The 24,002-nt window shown below is 33.8% G+C and overlaps 2 protein-coding genes and 1 long non-coding RNA gene across 7 annotated transcripts; 2 read left to right on the forward strand and 1 right to left on the reverse strand.

Moving 5' to 3' along the window:
- The first annotated feature begins 2,180 nt into the window (after positions 1–2,180).
- On the forward strand, positions 2,181–3,354 carry LOC123272717 (metabotropic glutamate receptor-like protein P). The gene is made up of 2 exons (XM_044739719.1): positions 2,181–2,438; positions 2,555–3,354. Exon 2 carries the CDS (start codon positions 2,591–2,593, stop codon positions 3,227–3,229), a length of 639 nt encoding a protein of 212 aa, XP_044595654.1. The 5' UTR covers positions 2,181–2,438; positions 2,555–2,590; the 3' UTR covers positions 3,230–3,354.
- A 902-nt stretch (positions 3,355–4,256) lies between these two features.
- Positions 4,257–5,652, reverse strand: LOC123272741. Its single transcript, XR_006511149.1, has 2 exons — positions 5,308–5,652; positions 4,257–5,221 (listed from the first exon to the last, which is right to left on the reverse strand). It is a non-coding gene; the product is annotated as an uncharacterized LOC123272741 (long non-coding RNA).
- A 756-nt stretch (positions 5,653–6,408) lies between these two features.
- LOC123272702 (golgin subfamily A member 2-like) lies at positions 6,409–23,230 on the forward strand. Of its 5 annotated transcripts, none has more exons than XM_044739676.1 (6): positions 6,411–6,504; positions 7,012–7,123; positions 7,234–7,317; positions 13,851–15,972; positions 22,658–22,873; positions 22,948–23,230. In XM_044739676.1, the coding sequence occupies exons 2-6, from the start codon at positions 7,085–7,087 to the stop codon at positions 23,136–23,138; spliced, it is 2,652 nt and encodes an 883-aa protein (XP_044595611.1). In that variant the 5' UTR covers positions 6,411–6,504; positions 7,012–7,084; the 3' UTR covers positions 23,139–23,230. The 5 variants fall into 5 exon arrangements, with proteins under 5 accessions (XP_044595616.1, XP_044595611.1, XP_044595612.1 ...); XM_044739677.1 differs by lacking the exon at positions 6,411–6,504 and adding an exon at positions 6,571–6,770; XM_044739679.1 differs by lacking the exon at positions 6,411–6,504 and adding an exon at positions 6,850–6,940.
- The last annotated feature ends 772 nt before the right edge of the window (positions 23,231–24,002 follow it).

The raw sequence follows: 24,002 nt of genomic DNA on the forward strand, positions 1-24,002 counted from the left end.
AATTCATTGGCACAAACAGTACAGAGTAACTCATTAAAATTTAAATTTTACTGGTTCCCAGTCGAGGTGCTCAATGAAAATTACAAGTCAGGCAATCTTTTGGCAGTGGATCTGCAACGGATCTTTTATATATAAAAAAAATTTAATTAAATTTATATAATAACGTGTGCCTGTTATAACCGAGAAACAAAGATGTTTGAATTATATTTTACCAATCTATCTGCATGGATAGCCTGTAATTATCTATTAATAAATTAAATGTTACTAGTTTCCAGGCGAGTGCTTAATAATAATAATACAAGTCCGGCAATTTCCTGGCACGGAATTATTCATATTAAATGGCATTCTGTTAACATCTAGCCAACCCGAGGAAAATTTTTTTTGATCTCCGCAGATCTCAACGCGCCAATTTTTATATCTCCGTGAATGTATAGAGATATAAAAAGATCTCTGTTGATCTCTATCCATATCGTACTTCATACACCGTGTAAATTTTTTGCAGATCTGAATACATCTTAGTAGATATAATTTGATTAAAACATTGGCACACATCTATAGAAGTGGCGGAGATCAACGTAAATCTAAAATAATTTTTCCCGGGAAGTATTTATTGGATATGATTATGGTAAATAATTTTTCTACGATGTCCTGGCTCAGGTAGCACGTAATTTTAGATAAAAATTACATATTTCTGGTACCTGAAGTGATCTTTATAAGAGAAAAACGATAGTAAACAATCAATAGAAAATAACGTTCACACGGATAGCACGGACTTATTGATAATAAATGGCACCTTGTTAGCACCTTACCAAGTACTAATAGAAAATCTTGGTCTTGAATTATTTATCTGCGACGTTTTGGCTTACCTGGCTCGTTATTATTTTAAAAAATTCCATATTATTAGTTCCTACATTTTTTTACAAGAAAAACAAATTGTGTTGAATAATTGAAAGGAAAATCGTTGACACGGATGACACGAAATGGCTCATATTAAATGGCATCTTGTTAGCACCTGGCCAAGTATCTATTGAAAATTATGCTATTTACAGCAAGTAACGTCCGCACGGATGGCACGGAATTATTCATAATCAATGGCATATTGTTAGCACCCGGCCAAGTATTTCCTGGAAGTTATGCTAGTCAATCATTCACCTGCGATGTCTTGGCCTACATAGCACTTTATTATTTATAAAAATTAATTATCATTATTATTATTATTATTATTAATAATTATTATTATATTATAAGCATTATTTTAATTATTTCTACTCATCACTTGTTTATTACCTATTTATAAATGTAAATAATCTAAAATTTCAGACACATTTGTAGCGACTTAAGAACTTTCTATTCAAATCTTTATTTTTTATCTCTTAGAATTTATAATCTTATCTTCAGTCAATTGTAGATATATATTCATTTTCTTAAGCATTTTGTTTGTTTGTACATTTGTTGTAAATAATTAATAAATGTTATTCCCAAAACTACTAATGCGTCTTTGATTTCGACATCATCTTCCTATTGGCACCTCCAACTCATCAAAGTTTTTCTATCTCCTTCAGATTCCTATGATCAGATGTTCACCTTTGCAGATGTTTACCTATGATCACATGTTCTACTTTTCTGTATCCATGCTAAATTTGTTTTCATAAATTTAACAAGTACTTGAAGAATGCTTCGAGAATCTACTGTGTTCATTTTTTATTTTTAAGAACATTTTTGAACATTATGTGCACAATGTACCTTAGATATGAGTTTTATAGTGAAGTAGCCAATCATTTTTTCAATAACAGAGTTTATTTGTGCGTGCAACTGTGTACTTGGATGCAGAATTACATATACTTCTATTGTATTGATGTATTCGGCTCATTAAATTGCACATTAATTGACTTTATATCCCTTACCAAACAAAAGGATTCAAAAGAATTGGGTATTTGCATGATTTTGGTATTCATTAACTTTTGATATTTTTACATTCTATATAATTTTTTAAAATTTTTGAAAAAAAAATTTTTCGATTTTGTTCTTAAAAATTTAAATAATTTAATAAATGAAAAAAAGCTGATATTTAAATGAATAGGTAGCTCCATCTCGTATATGTGACGTCACGATGCTGATTTTATTTGAAATTTTAAGCGCCAATTTCTCTTGTAAGCACGTGGCAGGTGTAAACAAATGATGTGCTGAATTGTACTTGATTAAAAAAAGATCTGGTAGTGTTGTTTATAATAAAATAAAAGTATTCAATTACTCGAAATGTCAAAAAACGATTTTTGTTGGTGTATAGTTCCAACGTGTAGAAATACTGGTAAATCGACACCAGAAAAAATTTTTATTAATGTTCCATCGAATTCTGTTAAACGGAAAAATTGGTTAGATGCATGCAGGAATGAAACTCATCATCAACTCGGCTTTATTGTTGTGAAGATCATTTTGACGTAAGTATTTATTAAAAATAATTAAAAATTTCTTTTAATAATTACATAAAATTATAACCTAAAATTGTGATTTTCAACTCATTTCATGAATTGATGATGAATTTTATTCATTTTAGCTTAAAGTGGATTTGGAAAATTGGTTAGAATGGACAATGGTTGGTGGTAACAAACGGATGAGGAATAATATTGTGCCTCATAAATTTATTGAGCAATCAAAATCCTCAAGCATGAATGATGCTCCTTCAATGGATGTAGATCAACTAGGTACTGAAACAATGAATTTCAATATTGCCAAGTTACGGCTGGATCAAATCTCTGGAAGTATAACGGATAATTTAAATTCTGAGTGCACAAACCAATTTAATTTCAATATACAAGAAGATTATGATAAGAACAGATCCAATATCTGCGATGACCGCCCTGCTATTGGAAGTCAAAAACTGAATGTTGGTGTCCAAGTCAAAATAAAGAGTTTATACAGGAGTGTAAAAGTTCAATGTAAACCTGTGACTAAAGATCGTCCATCATCTCCGATTGAGCAGTTGATAGAAAATGAAAATGCGCATAATTATTGTTCTCAACCAACGAATAATGATCCATTATCAAATCCTTCACCTAATACTACAAATTTATCTTCTAATACAACTGCTAGTTCATTCCCTACTTCATCAGATAATTTCTTAACAACAAATGGAAGTACAGAAAATGAATGGAAAAATACATTTCAACAAGAAGAATTTCAGAAGCGTAATTTAAAGCAAACACGAAAGAATTCGGTTGTCACCTCGTAAATACATCGGGATTCCGGATGATTGCTTGGATATTATTGATATTTTACGTATGGCTAATTTAAGTGACATTGATATATTTATTAAGTTAAAAAAAATAAGATTGAATGAAAGTTTTACGATTTTAGCTGATGATTTTGGAATATCCACTTCTAATATAAGTCGCATCTTTACTAAGACTTTGCCAATCATAGCAGAATATCTAAAAGACTTTATTATATGGCCTTCATCGGCAAGAATTAAACGTCAGTTGCCAATAAGTTTTCGAAGCCGTTATGCAGCAGTAGAATCAATCATTGATTGTTTAGAAATTGAAATTGAAAAGTCAACAGATCCTGTCAAACAATCATTGACCTGGTCTGAATACAAAAAAATGTAATACGGATAGTTTCTCAATCTGGATACTTAGATTGTTTAAAACCAGGCGCTGCTGTACTTGCTGATAGAGGCTTCAAACACATAGAAAATTTTGTAGTTGAAAAAAAATGTACATTAATTAGACCACCAACAGTAAGTTCTGAGAAGCAACCAAGTCATGACGAAGTTATAGCAACAAAACGAATCGCCAGTCTCCGTATCCACATTGAAAGACTAATAAGAAGAATACGAGAATTCGAAATTTGTGAACCTCATTCATGTGTAAATATTAAACTTATTCCTCAGATGGATAATATAATGACAATCGCCGCAGCTTTAACTAATCTACAGGGACCATTGATAAAAAAAACATGAGTTATAACAGTTGCTGTTCAATAAAAATGTAATATTTATTTTAAGATTTGAATTTTTGTATTTTTGTTAATAAATAACTCAATTTATTGCAATGAATTAAATAAAAGTTTGAAAATACAATTTTTCCAGAATCTACTTAGATCTTTTAGTAATTTTTCAACTAGTTGTGAGTCATAATCAATAAAAAGAGATTTGAATTGTCGTGTTTCTTCAAAAGTTGGGTCTGCTACGAAAAACATTGCTTTTTTTCTTCCTGTGAAAAGCATTTGCATCTGCATTTGAGTAATATATTTCATTGAAATTTTATTATAATTTGCAGTGTCAATATAAGTGCGAAAGCTTTTTTCTGACGCCGGACATTTAATTTCTACCACGGCATTTTATTTATTAAATTAAAAGAATTGCATGAAATTCCGTGCCAAGAAATTGCTAGACTTGTCTTTTTATTGAGTACTCGGCTGAATACCAGCCAGTTTCAATTTATAATAAGTTGCTCTGGGCAATTCTCCCTAATTAATTAGTGGGAAATAATTCACACGCCTTTATTTTAAGCAATTACTTGAAATTTCATCAATTAAACTTAATTTTTAATATTTTATTCCGTGCCATCCGTGCCAAGAGATAGTTGGACTTGTATTTAAATTGAGTACTCGGCTGGACACCAGCAAGATTTAATTTTTTTTTTTAGTCACTCTGGGCTATTTATGGCAATGAATTGGTGGAATATAATCCACACGCTATTATTCATAACGAATACACGGCATTTTATTTATTTAATTAAATTTATTGCATGAAATTCCGTGCCAAGAAATTGCGAGACTTGAATTTTATTGAGTACTCGGCTGGATACCAGCAAGATTTAATTTTTTTCGAGTTACTCTGGGCTATTTGTGCTAATAAATTGGTTAAATATTATTCACACGCCTTTATCCAAAACAATTTCTCGACATTTCATCGATTAAATTTAATTTTTTATACAAATTCCGTGCCATCCGTGCCAAGAGACTCTTGGACTTGTAATTTTATAGAGCACCCGACTGGGTACTTGTAACATTAAATTATTATTGGGTTACTCTGGGCCTTTTGCGCTCATGAATTAGTGGAATATCATTCACACGCCTCCACTCATAACATTTTTTCGACATTCTATCAATTAAATTTAATTTTTTATATGAAATTCCGTGCCATTCGTGTCGACGTTGTCCGTCGAAGTTATCAACATCCTCTTCTTTAATGAAAAATACTAATCCAACTTCATTTTATCTTTAGTAAAACAAATAATATTAGACCACTTATTAATTGGTTAATACGTTATAAACAAAAGGTCAATTCAAATCAATGATTTGTACCTTAATGGAAAACACGTGTAGAAGGTATTTCGTTGCTTTTGGAGTATTATTTCTTAAGAATGTTAATTTTTTTTTTTAATTACTAACAAATAAAATAAAAAAAATTGTTTATCGTGAAAACAACGTTAAAATGTTTAAAAACATAAAATTATTTAAATAATACCCTCACATTTGAGCTTTCAAATAAGAATGGAGCTTGAAAAATCTAATTGATGAAGTTTTATTTAAACTCACTTAAACTTCTATTAACTTTTACACTTCAAACACTATAAAATGATATACTAAAATCTTTCACTCACATTATTTCACATGTTCATAAAGATTATTTATAAATAATATTTTTTTGTCACGAATTTTGTAATAATCATTATTATTTTATTTATCACTATTTATTATTATTATTATTATTATTATCTGGGACAGCGAGCGTGTTAGTAGCGGAGACTTTATTTTTGCCGGAAAGTTCGGAGGACCAAATTTTCCGGAGTCTCATTATTATTATTATTATCTCATTTATTATTATTATTATTATTATTATCGTTGTAATTTTTTGCACTCCAAAATCATTTATAAAAAAATTTTTTATTCACGCCACTGTTTAATTACTTATTGCATAATTATTTTTAAATTATATGAATAAATAATTTATATTTTATTTCACAATTAGTATAATTATTCTTGTAATTATTTATTGGAGTATAATATTCCTCGTGTAATGGAGCACTTATTAGCTGCATTTATCAATGTAAAACGTATACGTTCACTATGAGCCCTGTAATGCTATTAAAAATTATTCTAGGCTGAAATGCGTATGTACGCGCTATCTATTACATTAATGCTACATCAATTAGAACATTAGAACGGCCCGTTTTATCAATTAGAACGGCCTGTTTTATCAATTTTTTTACGATAAGCTTAGTCGCAAGTAGGAGGCACCGCTTGGCATTTTTATCCATCATGAACGCCCCTTTATCATTTTCTATAGCATATCTTTAGTACAGCAGGTTCACCAACCTTAGAATTCAAAAGTTCTTTATACCTTCTGCATTTTGTCCCTCCCTCCATTTTGTCCCTCCCTCGTATAAATTGTATGTATGCAAGTAGACAGCAGTTATACATAATACTACTGATTTGATGCTGCCCTCTTTGATGAGTTTAACTGTGATGTATCGATAGATTTTTACTTTTTTTTTAACCGTATGTTATGAATTAAAAATTAAAAAATTAAAATTTCAACAAAATTTGAGGTCAAAGATTAGTCGCTAAATACTTTAATATTAATAAAATAATAAAAACCAAAAATTTAGAAAATCAAATCTTGATCGACAATCGATTCGACGTATCTTTAAAGTTATTGTTACCATATTGAATTAATAATGATGTTTTCATCGTGTAAAAATTAAAAAAAAAACCCTTACGTCATGTTGAAGTCGGCTTAATCTCAATTGTCATTCCAAATGAGTGTATGTCAAATCATGACCGTTGACATCAAATTTTCTTAAAATTTTACTTAACCCGTCAGAACTCACGTGAATTTTAATGTCTCACTTGCACTACAACGCCGCTCTATAAGTCGGATGTTGTTGCGTGAGCAAAATGCTCATAACGTGAGTGCTGACGGGTTAAACTTGAGGTTGACTGATTATCTTATCACAAGTATGATTGTTCTAGAACATAATTTATTGTTTTTTTTTTTTGCTTTAGGTAATTTAAAATAATATTTAACTTGAACGCAATAAAAGCTTACGATACTGATTTTACTAATACTGAATTTACTATGAATAAAAATGAAAAACTTCTTGCTGCTAGACAAAAGGTAAAATTACATTCTAATTTTGTGATAATAATTGAAACAATAACTTAATTGTTGATTTTTTCTATTCCTATCAAAATATCAGAAATAACAAAAATTATAACATTTCACAGCTTAGAGAGTTCCAGCTCAATAAACAATATCAAGAAGGTTTCCATACCCATCAAACTGAAAATGTCAATGACGGGAACTCACAGGTATAACGAGATCATTTTCCATTAGAACGTAACAAAAATAATTTTAAGTTCATTTATAACTACCTAAGGTAAAAGCCCCAATAGATGATCACGTACCAGTATATGATTACTCCATGTATTTGTATATCTATATTCACAAATATAGGTATACAAATACATGGAGTGATCATATACTGGTACATGATCATATATTGGGGCTTTTACCTTACCAGTATTTAGTATCACTAATTACATTATGAAAATGTATATCTAATTGTTAACTTGGATAACTTTTGGAAGAGTGAATTTATCAAAAAATTATTGAAGACCTTTCTTTAAATCATTCAATTTCCTACCAAAATATGTATTACACTTCAGAACTTGTTACTTGTAGGAAGAGCAATAAAAATTCCGAAGTTGACTAAAACTTTTTCGTTAATTATTTAAAGCGAAAATGGAATTTCGCGATCTCTAAATACACCGGCAAACAAAAAAAAAAGTTGTTCGTACATTTGAACGAACCCACCTACGGGTATCCGTTTTGACCCGCTGAATCCGAATTTGGGTTGCTTGATGCATCTTAAATTCCACTATTTGCATTCTCACCAGGACCACTTTCCTGAATTTTGGAGACTATAGCGAAGAACAAGAAGAACGATTTCATCAAGACATAAGTGAAATGGAGGGTAGGTATCAAAGAAATATGCTTTTGATGGTGCAAAAGTGTTCCCGTCATGGAGCAAAACCGCTTGAAGACTTCTTTTCGATGAATCAATAAAAAGCCTCCACTTAACATCCTTATAAGTGTTTGGTTTTAATTCATCAACCAATCTTTTGACATTCGAAAAGTATACGACCGATTTCTCATCATTGTTGATGAAAAATGACCTAAATTCCTCTTCCCTATTTCGATAAAAGTACGTTGATGTTCCGTTAGCGAACAAATTTTTTTTAACTTCCCGCTAAGAAAATTGAAAATTTTCAAAAGTTGGGAAGTTATTGGTTTTACCCCGTTTTTCGATAATCGAGTTTTCAACGGATGTTGACGTTTTAAGGTCCTACATATGTAGGTATATATGTATGTACATATGTATGTATGTATGTAGAGTTTGGTGGAGATCCGTGGCTAATTGTCGACACTATCGTCCTGACAAGTCGCGTTATATCCCATATATATGGGTCATTCCACGTCAAATCGACCAATAGTTGGAATCGACCCCTTTCGGTTTGGATGAATTTTGGTCAGAAGTTTTCTTTTATCATAAAACGAAGTTCTGCCAAAGGAAAAAAAATAAAAAATTTTTTTTCAAAAAATATGCAAATTCAAAATTTCGCGATTTTTCCAGTTTTTCAATTTTGTTTTTGCAATATCTCGAATGTTATTATAGATACGGGAATGGTATTTTTTTGTTTGAAAGGGGACCCTTAGGGCTATTAAAAAAAAAATATTTTGGAAAAAAATTTTGAAAAATGCCAAATTTGTCAAATTTTGAATTTTTGAAAATAGTCAAAAATGAAGATCGCCACTAAAATTTTGGCTCAATTTTTAACTTCCCGCTAAGAAAATCGAAGATTTTCGAAAAATCGGGAAGTTATTGTTTTCACCCCGTTTTGCAAAAATTGAGGTTTCAACAGATCTCGACGTTTTAAAGTCCTAAGAGGCTTTCCTGACTATTTTCACGATGATGTCCGTACGTCTGTATGTGTGTGTGTGTGTGTGTGTGTGTGTGTGTGTGTGTGTGTGTGTGTGTATGCGTGTGTGTAAGCCTCTCGTAACTTTTGAACGGCTTGACCGATTTCATCGCGGTTAGTGTCATTCGAAAGGGCTTCGCCAAACTTAGATTTCCTGTAAGTTGGAACCGATTCGGACCAGAAGATTTCGAGAAATTGCAAAAAAAGTTTTTTTTTTCATTTTTTTTAAATATCTCCAAATTGGCTGAACCGATCAACCTCAAAAACTAATCAGCTCTTAACCTTGAAAACCTGCATCGATCGCCACATAGAGCGTCAGAATCGGTTGATGCGTTCGTGAGATATCGTCGAAAAAAATCGAAAAAAGTGTTTTTTTGTAATAACTCCGAATTTTTTATCAGATGAATTTTTTTGTTCAGAACCATTTATAGAGCTTAAAAAACTACATCGATTGCCGCTAATTGCGTGCAAATCGGTAGATTCATTCAAAAGTTATAGCAGTTTGAAAATTTAAAAAATCGTGTTTTATCGAACTTTGATAAGATTTTTGGGCTCGAAGAGCTCAAAAGCATAGGAAAGCTATCTCTTTGAGCTCGGAGGGCTCAAAATAACACATAAACTGTATTTTTGAGCTCGAAGAGCTCAAAAAGATCATAAGTGCAATTTTAAGCGCCTAGGTATGAAATTAGCGGGAAGTTGCAGGGATGGCCTTCAGGGTCAACCGTTTTCCTAATTTTTTTTTGTATAATACCTTGTACTGATCTTAAAAGATCCTGAAATTTTTGGATAGGGGTTTTTTTTTTTTCAAAAATATGAATTTTTGAATTAAAAAAAAATTTTTTTGAATTTCGAAAAAAATTTTTTTTTTGTTTTTTGCAACTTCTAAATAAGGTAAAGTTATGCAGATACATAATATTGTAATTTTGAGCTTTTAAAAATCAAATTCACGACGTGGAAATCTTAAATAATAAATTAATTTCAACTTTTTTTTATTTTTTGGACATAATCTTGCATCCTTAAAATAAGTCATCCTTAACGCATGATAGAATTTGTTAATTGTCTTTTTTTTACTTCATTTGGAGTACTTGACGCCACTTGTCGTCTTATTAACATGGGAATAATTTGTAATTTGAGATTGAGAATTATTAATGTGCAGAAATTCGTAAGTAAATAAGTATTCGAAAGAACGAAAAAAAATTGATATTCTCATGAAATTATTTCTAATTTTTATAGAAAATTAATATCTGTTTGAGTTATTTGAGGTTAAAAACTGTAATTGAAGTGAAGAAACGGACAAAATATATTTATGCGTTAAAAAAATAAAAAATTACATTATACGTTAAGCCTGACTTTAAGATTATGTCTAAAAAATAAAAAAAAGTTGAAATTAATTTATTATTCAATATTTTCACGTTGTGCATTTGATTTTTAAATTCTCAAAATTACAATATTATGTATCTGCATAATGTCTCGGATAGCTTAACTGGTAGAGCCTTTGGCGCGTAACCAAACGATCCGGGTTCGAGTCCCGGTCTGGGCTGTCCGAATTATTTTTTCGGTTACCGAAAATTCCTACTGAGTAAGGTACCCCCCCCCCTTTATCCTTTATTTCCCCAATTCCCAAATTTGTCTTTAATGACAAATTTAGCTATGAATTATGGCTTATAACTTTACCTTATATAGAAGTTGCAAAAAACAAAAAAAAATTTTTTTTTTAATTCAAAAATTCATATTTTTGGAAAAAAAACCCCTATCCAAAAATTTCAGAATCTTTTGAGATCAGTACAAGGTATCATACAAAAAAAATTGAGCCAAAATTTTAATGGCGGTCTTCATTTTTGACTATTTTCAAAAATTCAAAATTTGACAAATTTGGCATTTTTCAAATTTTTTTTCCAAAAATTTTTTTTTTAATAGCCCTGTGTCATCTTTCAAACAAAAAAGAGATCATTCCGGTATCTATAATAACATTCGAGATATTGCAAAGGCAAAATTGAAAAAATGGAAAAATCGCGAAATTTTGAATTTGCATATCTTTTAAGAAAAATTTTTTTATTTTTTTTCCTTTGGCAGAACTTCGTTTTATGATAAAAGAAAACTTCTGACCAAAATTCATCCAAATCGAAAGGGGTCGATTCCAACTATTTGTCGATTTGGCATGGAATGACCTATATATATATATATGGGTCATTCCACCAAATAAGAACATTTTTACGGGGCGACCCTCGCGGATTATGTTTAAAATTTATGGAGGTGTTCTCTATAATAAGAAATAAATTCCCTACAAGTTTCAGCCCTTAACATGCAGCGGTTCTGGAGTTATGATTTTTAGAAATTTTGAAAAAAAATTTTTTATAACTTTTTTATTAATTTTTCTGAAGAAGGAAGCTTTTTTATTAAAATCTACGAAAAATCTTATCTTGTGGGAAAAATGCTCAGCTTTTGAATGAAAATATCCATTTTATTATAAACACATCAGAAGACCCTTTGAAATCCAATTAAAGTGGAAAAATTGATTTTTCTCGGTGTGCGGTGCAAGGTACATCCAATTTGACTTTTTTTCTGAAAAATCCGAGTTTTTTACACAAAATATATGGTTTTCACGATGTGCATATTTTTTGTTCAATCGCAATTAAATTAAACGTAAAATCTTTATAATTAAAATACTTTTATTTTTGAACTTTTTTCAGATGTTGATACAGTTTTAATAAGAGCATATCCAATTTCATCATTTATCGGTAAAAGTGTGCAATGTCTGTGTACCCTTTACCGTTTTTGATAAAGAATATCGTACGTCTAACACATTTTTTTTGTCTAAATAATCATCATTCGTTATGAAAGTAAAATCAACGCCTGTAAAATTCTTGATTGCCCAGGAATTCAAATCTTGTGGTGCCAGTATATGTTTTTTATTTTCCATTCGTAATGAAGCTCTAGCAGCATGTCGTTTTACTGGACCTACAAGCCCATCGCATGGTCCTTTGCCATGGGCAGTCGCAAAAAAATGCCACTCAACGATGATTCTAAAGTCAGCATAATATTAACATAAATTAGTAAATGTTTTTTTATTTTTAAATTGCTGAGGTGCTCCATCTGAGAAGTAAAAAATCCTTTCAATAACAGTAAATTTTTCTCTTAAAAAAGAAATCAATTGTTCTTGAAATAAATAAATCAAAACTGTGTCATGTTTAAGGCAATCTGAGATACCAACTAAGCCTAAATGCTTAATAGTATCATTTTTGTTTTAGCAAACCACCATTTGAAGTATAGTAGCTTGGTCATTATTTCAATGATAGCCTTGAGCAGCTTCCTGCACAACAAACGCAATTTTCTACCAAGTTAAAAACTACCGCTAATTCACCACTCTTCAAATTTAATTTCGCATTAGGGAAAAACCGACTTTGTATTTTTACTATAAAGTCATGTTTTAAAAGTTTCTCAAGTTGCGTCGCTAAGGTATCAATAAAGTCATCGGAATCCGAAATAACGTTTACAATGGTACATCGATCGGTTGATGTCCATATTTTAAATTCGATTTCATTTACATCAAATTCTTTAAACGCTGGATGAAAGTAATTAATGATTTCTTCATTGTTTGGACATCTATTACAACTTCTGAAGAAGCACGATTCCGTTGGATTATTACAAATCAATTTATTCATCAAATTTTTATAAATTGATTAAATTTCCATAATCCAATCAGTATTTCTCGCAAATTTTGGAAAATTACATCCTAAATAAGAAAATGGAATCGTAGTTGTGAACGCCATCTGCATTGTATAAACTCAATTTTTTAACGAGCAGTTTGAAATTTTAAATATTTAACAGAAAATTATTTTACTATCCTGAATAATCGTATAACGCTTAGCCGATATAACGTTTAGTTTAATTGTGATTGAACAAAAAATATGCACATCGTAAAAACCATATATTTTGTGTAAAAAACTCTGATCTTTCAGAAAAAAAAGTCAAATTGGATGTACCTTGCACCGAACACCGAGAAAAATCAATTTTTCCACTTTAATTGGATTTCAAAGGGTCTTCTGATGTGTTTATTATAAAATGGATATTTTCATTCAAAAGCTGAGAATTTTTCCGACAAGATAAGATTTTTCGTGGATTTTAATAAAAAAGTTTTCCTCATCAGAAAAATTAATAAAAAAGTTAAAAAAAAATTTTTTTTCAAAATTTCAAAAAATCATAACTCCAGAACCGCTGCATATTAAGGGCTGAAACTTGTAGGGAATTTATTTCTTATTATAGAGAACACCTCCATAAATTTTAAACATAATCCGCGAGGGTCGCCCCGTAAAAATGTTCTTATTTGGTGGAATGACCCATATATATAAAATTTTTCAAAAATTCCGTCATGTAGACCAATGCAAGAGTTAGATTTCTATTAAATCTACTAAAAAATAGTGTTCTATGAAACTTCTATCAGACTTTTGAGCTCGGAGAGCTCAAATTAATACAGAAATTGGATTTTTAAGCTCGAAGAGCTCCATATCATCATAAGTACAATTTTAAGCGCCTAGGTATGGAATTAGCGGGAAGTTGCAGGGATGACCTTCAGGGTCAACCGTTTTTCTAATTTTTTGCAATTTTTTCGGTTTTACGTAAGTTTTTCAAATTTTGACGGCTCAACGGCCTAATTAAAGTACAGATTCAGATTCAGTGAATTTAAATACATGAAAATCACACTTGATCCGGGTCCACAAAAATTTTGTGTCAAATGGACAAATAACTTTTTTTTTTGCGTGTTTCAATGTAATCAATCAGTATCAGAACTATTAATAATTAATAACTTTTTTAGTCATGATTTTAATTGCAATTTTTAAATTAATTAATGATTTATATTTTAGGAATTCGAGATAAACATCAATAATCACACTCGATTGATTCAAAATCATAAACAATTACTCGATAGCCGTAGAGCTAGTTTAAATTTTTTTGAAATCGTAGAAGATAGTGTCAAGCGAAATTCAGTAGATTTTTCTGATGTCAACGAAAATTCTAAAATATCTAATACCGCAATCAGTATGTCCAAGTCATCACCGTCAATCGATCGCATCAGTCATGATAATGAATGTTTACTTTCATTACCCCTAGATAATATTGTCTTATCCGACGATAAAGCTGTTTCTGGCACTAACATATCTCAAAATTTTCTTTCATCATCTAATCAGCCTGATCTTTCATCGAAACATATTTTTGATATTTTACTTGATAATAAAATTACTACAAACTCACTTGAAATAAATTGTGACTCTGAACAAGGAAATCAAGTATCGTCAGAAGATGTACCGATATTAAATGAACTAAATTTTCAACTCAATCAATCCCAAAGTAAAATATCTAATTTAGAAAATTTAGCTTTTACACAAAGCAACAAATTAAATCAAAAATGTATTGAAGAAATTAAACATCTAAAAAAACAAGTCCAAATGTATTCGCAAACTACAAATATTCTCATTACAGAGAAGGCGGATCTTAATAAATTAGTTTCTCACTATCAAATATTAATAGAAAACAAAAATCAAATTATTAAAGAATTAAATCGAGAATTCAATTCAAGTGAGCATCGTTGCAACGAATTACAAAACAACTTATTACAAATGCAACAACTTGTTTCTGAAATAGAAGAGTCACATAAACTTTTGCAATATAATCATAAAAATCTTGATAATAAATTTAATGATTTAGAACAGTGTAATAAAGAGCAAAAGCTAGAAATTACGGAATTACAACAAAATTTGAATTTAAAAAATATTGACCTGGAAAGACTCTCTCAAGAAGTTCAAGAGAATAACAAAATATTGGTATTAGCAGAGCTTAAACTTCAACAATTAACAAATAAATCGCAACACTCAAATTTACTCGAAGATCAAAATCAAATTCATACAATGGTTGAAGAAGAATCATCAAAGTTACATGAACACCTGAAAACCTTCAATGCAGAAAAATTAGAAATCTTTAATCACTACGAGAACTATGTTAAACAATTACTTAATAAATGTGAGATTATGAGTAAAGATTTACTAAAGTCACGGACCATAATTGAAAATTTAAAAGAACGTGAAGAGAATTTAAAAAAACTATGTCATCAAGGAACACAGGAAGTCGAATCATTTCTTTCTCAAGAAACAAATAAGATTCATGATGAATATTTCAATGAGAAAATGAATTCTTTCTTGCAAACCCAGGAATGTCTTACAAACACTTTAAGTGAAAAAGAAATAGAGATAGAACTACTGAAAAAAGAGATAACAGAACTACAAGAACTAAAAAATCAAAATATTGAAATTTCAAAATTAGCGTCAGCATTAGAAAGCGAACAGTTAGGAGCATCTAGGGCTATTTCCCAAAATCAACAACTTAAAAAGCAATTGAGTGAAATGCAAGATGCATTTTCCACACTTAGTAATACGAAAGTGGATCTGACTCAACAGTTACACTATGAGTTGAAAGTAAATGAAGAATTAATGTCTCAATTGAATTCATTAATCTTCAAAAATGAACAGTTACAAAATGAGTTAGATAAAAAGATAGCTATAATAAACACGATGGAAATTGAAAAATCTCAAATAAAGTTGAACGTTTATAAAGAAAATGATCAAACACAATCATGTGATTTGATCAATTCGAGTGAAAAAAGCCAACATACTTTGGATTCACAGGAGATGTGTGAAATTACGAATCAGAAGTTGAACTTTGACAATGAAACAGTTAATAATGATTCACAAATTCAAAATGGTGAACTAATAAAAGAAGATAATAACTATTTGTTAACGACCAAAAAAATTAACGAAAATTTTGGAGAATCTAGAGAAACACATACTTATGCGCACGATTTGATTACTGAGCCAAGAAAAAAACTAGAAACAAGATTTAAAGATCTGATGGAAAAAGTAGCAGAGTTAACTGATGAAAAACAACGTTTAGAACACTTAGTTTTACAACTTCAAGGAGAAACTGAAACTATAGGTAAATAATTTAATATAATTTTTAACTCCCGCTAAGAAAATTAAAAATTTTCAAAAATCAGGAAGTTATTGTTTTTATCCCGTTTTTCGAAAATCGAGTTTTTATCAGATCTCGACGTTTTGAGGTCCTAGGAAGCTTCTCTGACTATTCCCGCGATGGTGTGTGTGTGTGTGTGTGTGTGTGTGTGTGTGTGTTTTTTTTTTATCTTAGGGGGGGGAATCCTTCTTACGGATTCCAGGCATAGCTGTTCGGCCTGGATATGTGGCGACTCGACGCAGCGTCATACTAAAACTCGACGCTAACGCCCCTACCCACTAAACCCTAAACCCCTTTTCTTCTTTCCTCTAATCCCTCATGGAAACCGCCGTCAGGCATTACTTCGTGAGGGGAGGATCTAGCTACTGCTATTCCTTCTGGTGGCTAAGGTGTTATTTTTCCTTCCTTCTAGTTTCTGTCATTTGCCCTTTTTTCTTTCAATGGAACGCAGCTCTGTAAGCACTTCGGTGGTAAACGTGCTTGTGGCGTTCCAGGCAGCTTCGGATGACAGCATTTCTTCTACTATTGACTCTGGTGTGATTTTCTTGTTCAGGATCTTCTCTAACTCATCACGCTGTGGGTTAAAACGAGGGCACTCAAAGAAAACGTGCTCCGCATTTTCAGCAACTCTTGGGCAAGACGGACACTCTGGGCAATCATCGTGCTTAAAGCGATAAAGGTACTCCCGGAAACAGCCGTGTCCTGACAACATCTGGGTCAGATAGTAGTTGGCCTCGCCATGATTCCGGTTAAGCCAAACGTCAATCCTTGGTATGAGACGGTGTGTCCATCTCCCTGTTGTCGCGGCGTCCCACTGCGATTGCCATCGCGCGATGCTGTTCTGCCGTTCTTTAGCTCTGAGTTCCTCGGCACTTTGTGCGGTTGTCCTCTTTGTTGGTAAAGGTTACGTCTTTCCTCAGCTAGGACTCTGAGCGGCAAAGTTCCGGAAATGACACACACTGCTTCCTCTGATATTGTTCGAAAGGCGCTGGCTACTCTTAGCGCGCTCAGTCGGTAAACCGGACATGCTTTCCTCCATGATTCTTGGGTCTCAAGTGCGTCGGACCAAATGGATATCCCATACGTGAGGACCGATGTAACTACTGATGATAGCAATAACCTCCTTGTCTGCTTCGGGCCACCGATGTTGGGCATCAATCGTACTAGGTTAGCCACTACTGCTGATGCTTTGGCGGTCACGTGTTCAACTTGTTGTTTGAAGTTAAGTCGGGAATCGAGCATCACTCCCAGATATCGAATGAATGGTTGGGATGTGATTTCTTGGTCTCCGACGTTTAAATTGATCGTTTCCACCACTTTTCTGCTAGTGATAAGTACAGCCTCAGTCTTCTGTTTAGCCAGTTGTAGGTTTACTGTGTCCATCCACTGGTTAATTCGCTCAAAGGTGATCGTGAACATATGATTTATCTCATCAATATGCTTGGCGACGATTACTACGGCTACGTCGTCCGCGTACGCTACCAGTTTGACATTTCTTGGTAGTTTCAGTCTCAACAATCCGTTGTACATGATATTCCAGAGAAGTGGACCGAGAACAGAACCCTGCGGGACGCCTCCAGTAACATCATACTCCTTTGGACCATTCTTCGTGTCATATCTAAGGACTCTATTCGTGAAGTAGCTAGCGACTATCCTTCGTAGATATCCTGGTACGTTCATCTCTTGAAGAGCTTGCATGATGCGATCCCAGTTGGCGGAGTTGAAGGCATTTTTGATGTCTAGGGTTGCCACCAGACAATATTTCTTCGTTCCACCCTTCCATCTGGTACCGGCGATTGCGTCTTTGGCTATACCGACAACCAGGTTGATTGCGTCCAGGGTTGATCGTCCTTTTCGAAATCCGTACTGATTGTCTGCTAATAGTGGATCGACAACTGCTTCTATCCTTTGGTGGATTATACGTTCGAGTATCTTACCGGCTGTATCCAACATGCAGAGTGGACGATAAGATGACGGTTCTTCCGGTGGCTTTTTCCTTTAGGAAGTAGTACCAGCCGTTGTTGTTTCCACTTCCGAGGAAAAATCCCTTCCTTCAAGCAGATGTTGTAGACATCGAGGAATAACGCTGGCGCTGCTTTAATAGATGTTTTCAAGGCAATATTAGGGATTCCGTCCAATCCCGGCGCTTTATTATTCCCGACGCGGTTACAAGCTTCCATCAGTTCTTCTTTCGTCACAGGTGGGATATCATTCAGTTCGTCTTGTGTCAACAGGTAGTTGAAAACGCGCTGTCGTGGAAACAGTGCAGTCACGATCTTCTGTAGGAGTTGAGGACACGTAGGGAGACGGCATTGGCTGGTATTTCAAGTTTGCCATGACTACCTTGTAAGGTCTGCCCCACAAGTCTTTGTCCACCTCGTTGATTAGCTCTTTCCAGCAGTTCTTCTTGCTATCCTTGATGGCTTTGTTTAAGTCTCGACGAGCTTTCTTGTATTCTGCGACTAGTTCCGCTGAGTCAGGCCGCCGATAACCACGCTGAGATATTCTTCTTTTCTTGAGACACTCTTTCCGTAGGAAGCTGATGTGTTCGTTCCACCAGTGCACCGAAGGTCTTTGGTTCATGCCCCGTTTACGAGGCATGCAGGTGTCGCAAGCCTGGGTCACTCTCTTCATCAAGTCCTTGGTCATTTCTTCTGCAGATCCAGTAGTAAGCGGTTCACTATTTAGGGCAGCTACTAGAGCACCTGGGTCAAAGGATTTCACCTTCCACCCAACGATGTCAAGTTTCTTAGCCGGTCTTCTAGGATTCTGGTCCTTTGATACTTCCCAGAGAATCGCATTGTGATCGCTGGCCGTGTAGATCTCCATCACCTTCCAGTCGTAGTTTCCTCTGATGAGGCTGCTGCTGACAAAAGTAAGATCCACAATAGAACTTGCGTCTCCTTTAGTGTACGTCGGCGCATCGCCGCTGTTTAACAATACTACATCTAACGTAGAAAAAGCTTCCAGTAGTTCTTTACCTCGAGCGTTGGTGTGTTTGCTGCCCCATTCCACTGCCCAGGCGTTGAAGTCTCCAGCTATTGCCACTGGGTAGTACTGCTTCGCGTCCTCCGTCAGTCGATCCAGAAAGTCCATTAATTCAACAATAGTGAGGCTAGGTGGTGTGTAGCAGCTGTAAAAGCGGATGCCATCTACCGATGCTGCTACAAAGCCGGCGCTGCCATTGTTAACGACACTCTGGAAGGGGAGCTTGCGACAGGACCATATGACAGCTTTTTTGGTGCAGTCAGTTTCCCATGGTTGGCCGCCGAGGTGTTTATACGGTTCCGATATAAGCACAAGGTCAAGCTTCTGTTCACGTACTGTCTGCATGAGCAAATCATGTGCCGCTTCACAGTGATTGATGTTTAGCTGCAGTATTCTCATTTTCGTTTATCAGTTATCTTCTTGAGTGCCTCTTGGTATACTGGGCATCTGCTTGTGCCGGCATGATGGGCGTTATTCTCTGTACCGGATTGATCCGCACACAGTGCGCATTTAGCAGGCTTATTACATTCGGCGATTTTGTGTCCCTCTTCTCCACATTTAATGCAAAGTTTGGAGCGGTCGACTTTACTTGTGCACTGAACCGCACGGTGTCCAAAATGCCAGCATTTATAACATCGGACTGGTCTTAGTACTGTTCTAATACGACAATTGGTCCAGCCGATCCTAATCTTACCGTGTTCTCCTACCACTTTCTGCGCTACCGTTGCTGCCAGAGTCACCGACGCAATTTGTGTTCTGCTACGTAAGACCTTACGAATTTTAATGGCCTCTACTGTTATACCACAATCGTTTCCAGCTGCCTCTTGTAAAGCTGTTAGAATGTCATCTTTAGTTGTAGTATCATCAATATCGCGAATTTCCAGGTCTTCTTCAGGTCCTGTACTAATGACATTTGCGTCCTCCTTAAGTATTCCCGCGATAGTCTTCTGCAGGTCTTTACCTCTATCACTACTGCCTTTCGACAGCGTGATGAGAATGTTCCCTGTCGCGGTCCTGCGTATCTTCTCGACTGTGTTGCGGACCTGATCTGGGCGAACGTCCGCCTTGATCCGTGTAAGTATTTCAGAATACTTATCTTTGTTCGCTGGACGGATAATAAGTGCCTCCGGTCTCGTTGCTGTTCTTCTTGGCTTCTGGTTCGGCTTCGGTGGAGGCACCAGAGGTTTTTCTGGGAGCAGTTTCTTGCGCTCCTTCTTCTTGTCCTTTCTGGACTGCACCTTTTCCCAGCCTGGCTTCTTGTTCTGTTCACAAGAGTTTTGTGGAAGATCCTTAACCACTTCCTGCTTCTTGATGGGATGACCAGGTCCAACGTCTTTCAGCTTCTTGGGAGTATGAAAAGCTCCGCCTTCGGGAGAACGAATTTTTCTTTTCAACTTCCTCAGGATGCGGCCGTCTTGGTCAAAGGATTCAGTCTCTGCCGTTGTGATAGTTTCACTTTCTTCTTCAGCGACTGATTCTCCGTCACCTTCGGCTCCAGTGTCCATCGCTTCTTCAACAACCACTTGACTGTTTCTCTCCGATGTAGCACAAGGGGTGCGGTGTAATGATGAGCGCCATTCTTCGTCCAGTTTCTTGAATCTTCCAAGAGCATTGACTACACCGGTTGTCTTGGTCTTTATCTCCTTGTGGATATTGACCTTAGTTTGGACAAACTCTTGCAGCTCAATGGTCAGCTTCTCAAGGCGCTCCAACGCTTGCGTTCTCTTCATGTCAGCGCTTGCTTCAATCGCTGCTTGTTGAGCATGAAGCCCGTTTCTATTCATGTTTGTTTCCTGTAACGTACTCATACTTTTTTGATTTACCAGCGCATCGTACGGAGTGGAGCGGGTTGCCATAACTAGGAACGGGTGTACCCTCGGAGATAGTACTCCTACCCCAGTTCCCTGAGGCCTAGCCGACACTTAGCCAGTCCCGGAATACACGGACGGACTAGACTCGCTCGGAGCGGTGAAGATTCCGATCTCTAACACTCACTGCGTACTTCCTGATCAAGGCCCGAAGTGGCTGGCTCCTGATCCACTGCTGCAACTTTCACCTCGGCAGAGCAAGCTCACATCAGCCGTGGCCTGCATCGTCGGAAACTACGATACAGGTTCCGGACACTCCCAGTGAGTTACAGCAGGAACCAATCGTCTTGCTAGGTCAGTTAGTGTGACCAACCCATTAAAGGGGAGTTTTGTCCACGGGAGCTTATTTTGTTTGGTTATTTTGCTTGGCTCCTACCCGCTGTACCTCATCAACTAAGAGATTAAGTGTCATCCAAGGACAGCGAGCGTTCTCCCATCCGCTCGGGGAGACGCGCCCGGTAGCAGTATCTCTTCTGCCCCGAGTGTGTGTGTGTGTGTGTGTGTGTGTGTGTGTGTGTGTGTGTGTGTGTGTGTAAACCTCTTATAACTTTAGAACGGCTCGACCGATCGTATCGAGATAGGTGTCGATCCAAAGAGTATCATTGCCATTAAATTGCGTGAAAATTTGATTCGATTCGGTTCGCTAAATTTTGAGAAATCTTAAAAGTAAAATTTTCAAAAAAAGGTTTTTTTGGAATGACTTTTTAACGGCTTTACCGATCGATTCCAAAAACAATTCAGCTCTTAACCTTAAAAAACCACATCGATCGCCACCGGCCCGGCCAAAATCGGTTGATACGTTCGTGAGATATCGTCGAAAAAAATGTTTTTTTCAGAATTTCTATGAAATTTTGTCTGAGGAGTTTGTGCTTTGGAATCCTCTAAATAGCTCAGAAAACTGCGTTGAATGCCGTAAACTGCGAGATAATCGGTTAATTCATCCAAAAGTTATTGCAGTTTGAAAATTCATAAAATAGTGTATTATGAAACTTCTATTAGACTTTTAAGCTTGAAGAGCTCAAAAGCATAGAACAGCTATCTCTTTGAGCTCAAAATAACACAAAAATTATATTTTTAAGCTCGAAGAGCTCAAAAACAAAATACGTGAAATGTTGAGCGTTTAGGTATGAAGTTAGCGGGAAGTTGCAGGGATGGCCTTTAGGGTCAACCGTTTTCATAATTTTTTTTTATTGCGTCTGTAGATGAAGTTTTAATCTCAATTCTAGTTTATGCACCAATCTTCTAAAAAGATAATGGTAATAAATTCAAAATTTTGATCATCAGTATAATAAAAAAACGTACAATTAACTCTAAGTAAAGAGTGCGCTTCAAATTGTGGATTAAATATGTTTGCTTTTGCTTTAAGATCAGGAAAATAATTATGAATGTAAATTAAAGTTTCCTATTTTTGTTCCTTATGCAATTAACAAGAAAGTATTTTCATTATTATTCCACGCATTACCATACAACTATTAAAACATTTCCAATCAATTCATACCATTCAATTGACACAATAAATATTTTAATAATTATAAATAACTAAATAACAATACTACCAATATCTCAATATCATTTTTAGGTTTTATTTAATTCATATTATTTAACCATCATTCATTCTCAATTTTTTGGCTTAAAATGAAAATTCGCGTTTAATTTAATTTATTTCTAATTGAAAAAATCATTAAAGAATGATTAATTTGTACAAAAAATTTCTTTATTCAAAATTTTAGAAAAAATAATGGTAAAAATTTGAAACAAATTAATTGTATTTTTATATCATCACTTTGTTATAGGCGAATACATCACTTTATATCATAGGCAACGTTCTACTCTTCAAAGAAAAGCCCAAGAAACCGAAAGAACATTCCGCCACTTGATTGAACAGTATAATCAACAGCATGCACAACTTTACCAGTTAAAAGTTCTATTAACTGATTTGCTAAAAGCCAATAATGCTCCTTTATCTTCTCATCAAAATAACATGGAATTCTCAGACCCATACCATAAAAGTTAGAAATGTTTCATCAATTATATCTCGATTACATTTTTTAACAGTAACTATATTTTTTATCCTCCTTTATAGATAAACTTAATGCTGTCACGGAAAAATTGGAAGCTAAACATCTGGATCAACTAATGTTAAGTAAAAAATCAGAGACTACAGAGAAAATAATTGATTTAATGAAACATATCACAGACTGTCAGGATCCATGTACTTTAGAGCAAAACTTTCATCCTTGTCTATGGTGCTCAGGAAAACTAATTACTGTTTAACTAGTAGATATATCATAAAATATTAATTAATTTTAAAGTATAATATGTGGATTATTGTGCATAATAAAGATTATTTTTTGTTATTATTTAAACTAATCTTAATCACATTTTATGATCATATTATTAGTAATATAAAATTTACTACTGAATACTCAAACAAAATATCCTATTGTGAAAAATAATTCTTTTGAATCCCTCTAAAGTAAGTGAAATAAATATTAATAATCGAAGAATAAAACGTAGTTTCGACCATGAATTTAACTACAATTAATTTCTTTTTATTCAAAAATCATTTTAAAATGAAATCGCAAAAATATAGTTTTTTTTTGAAAATTTTAAAACGGTGAAAATCTCTAATCTGTATTATCGATTTTATCGATTTATTGCTGAATTCATCAGAAGTGATCGTCTAAAAAAAATGTATTGAGCATAAAAATCGTTGTATAATTACTTGAATCCTTTGCTAATTAACTTACTAAGTTAAGTAACTTTGAATCATCTCTCTTAGTTTGAATTGTACGTTTTGTTCTTGAAATGAAAAAATTTTAACCTGTTGATGATAGTGAAAAGGTGTCTGAAAAAATGATAAGAAAGGCGCTTATAATCCCACGTGGTGTTTTTGCATAGATTCTCATATAATTTCTCATCGGGATTCAATACAATGCGAGAAAGAAAAATTTTTGTCTAGAAATGAATTTCTTAACTCAAGAGTTATTGAAATATGAACCATTTGAATTTATTAATTTTTTTTGACAAAAGAATATCAATATTTGCCTTCATGAAATAATAAAATATTTGTCTTTATTTTAATAATAGGTAAACAAACAAAATGCCTTGCTTAAATTAAGTAAAAATATTTTGATC

The sequence above is a fragment of the Cotesia glomerata genome, linkage group LG10 (genome assembly GCF_020080835.1).
Source record: "Cotesia glomerata isolate CgM1 linkage group LG10, MPM_Cglom_v2.3, whole genome shotgun sequence".
Classification (NCBI taxonomy): domain Eukaryota; kingdom Metazoa; phylum Arthropoda; class Insecta; order Hymenoptera; family Braconidae; genus Cotesia; species Cotesia glomerata.

What these genes read in the sequence shown, in the direction of transcription:
- LOC123272717 (XM_044739719.1), top strand. Translation starts at nt 2,591, where the DNA reads ATGGTTGGTGGTAACAAACGGATGAGGAATAATATTGTGCCTCATAAA.
- LOC123272702 (XM_044739676.1), top strand. Translation starts at nt 7,085, where the DNA reads ATGAATAAAAATGAAAAACTTCTTGCTGCTAGACAAAAG. An exon ending in TTCTTGCTGCTAGACAAAAG is followed by an intron (nt 7,124 to 7,233) that starts GTAAAATTACAT and finishes AACATTTCACAG; the next exon opens with CTTAGAGAGTTCCAGCTCAA. An exon ending in AGGAGAAACTGAAACTATAG is followed by an intron (nt 15,973 to 22,657) that starts GTAAATAATTTA and finishes ACTTTGTTATAG; the next exon opens with GCGAATACATCACTTTATAT.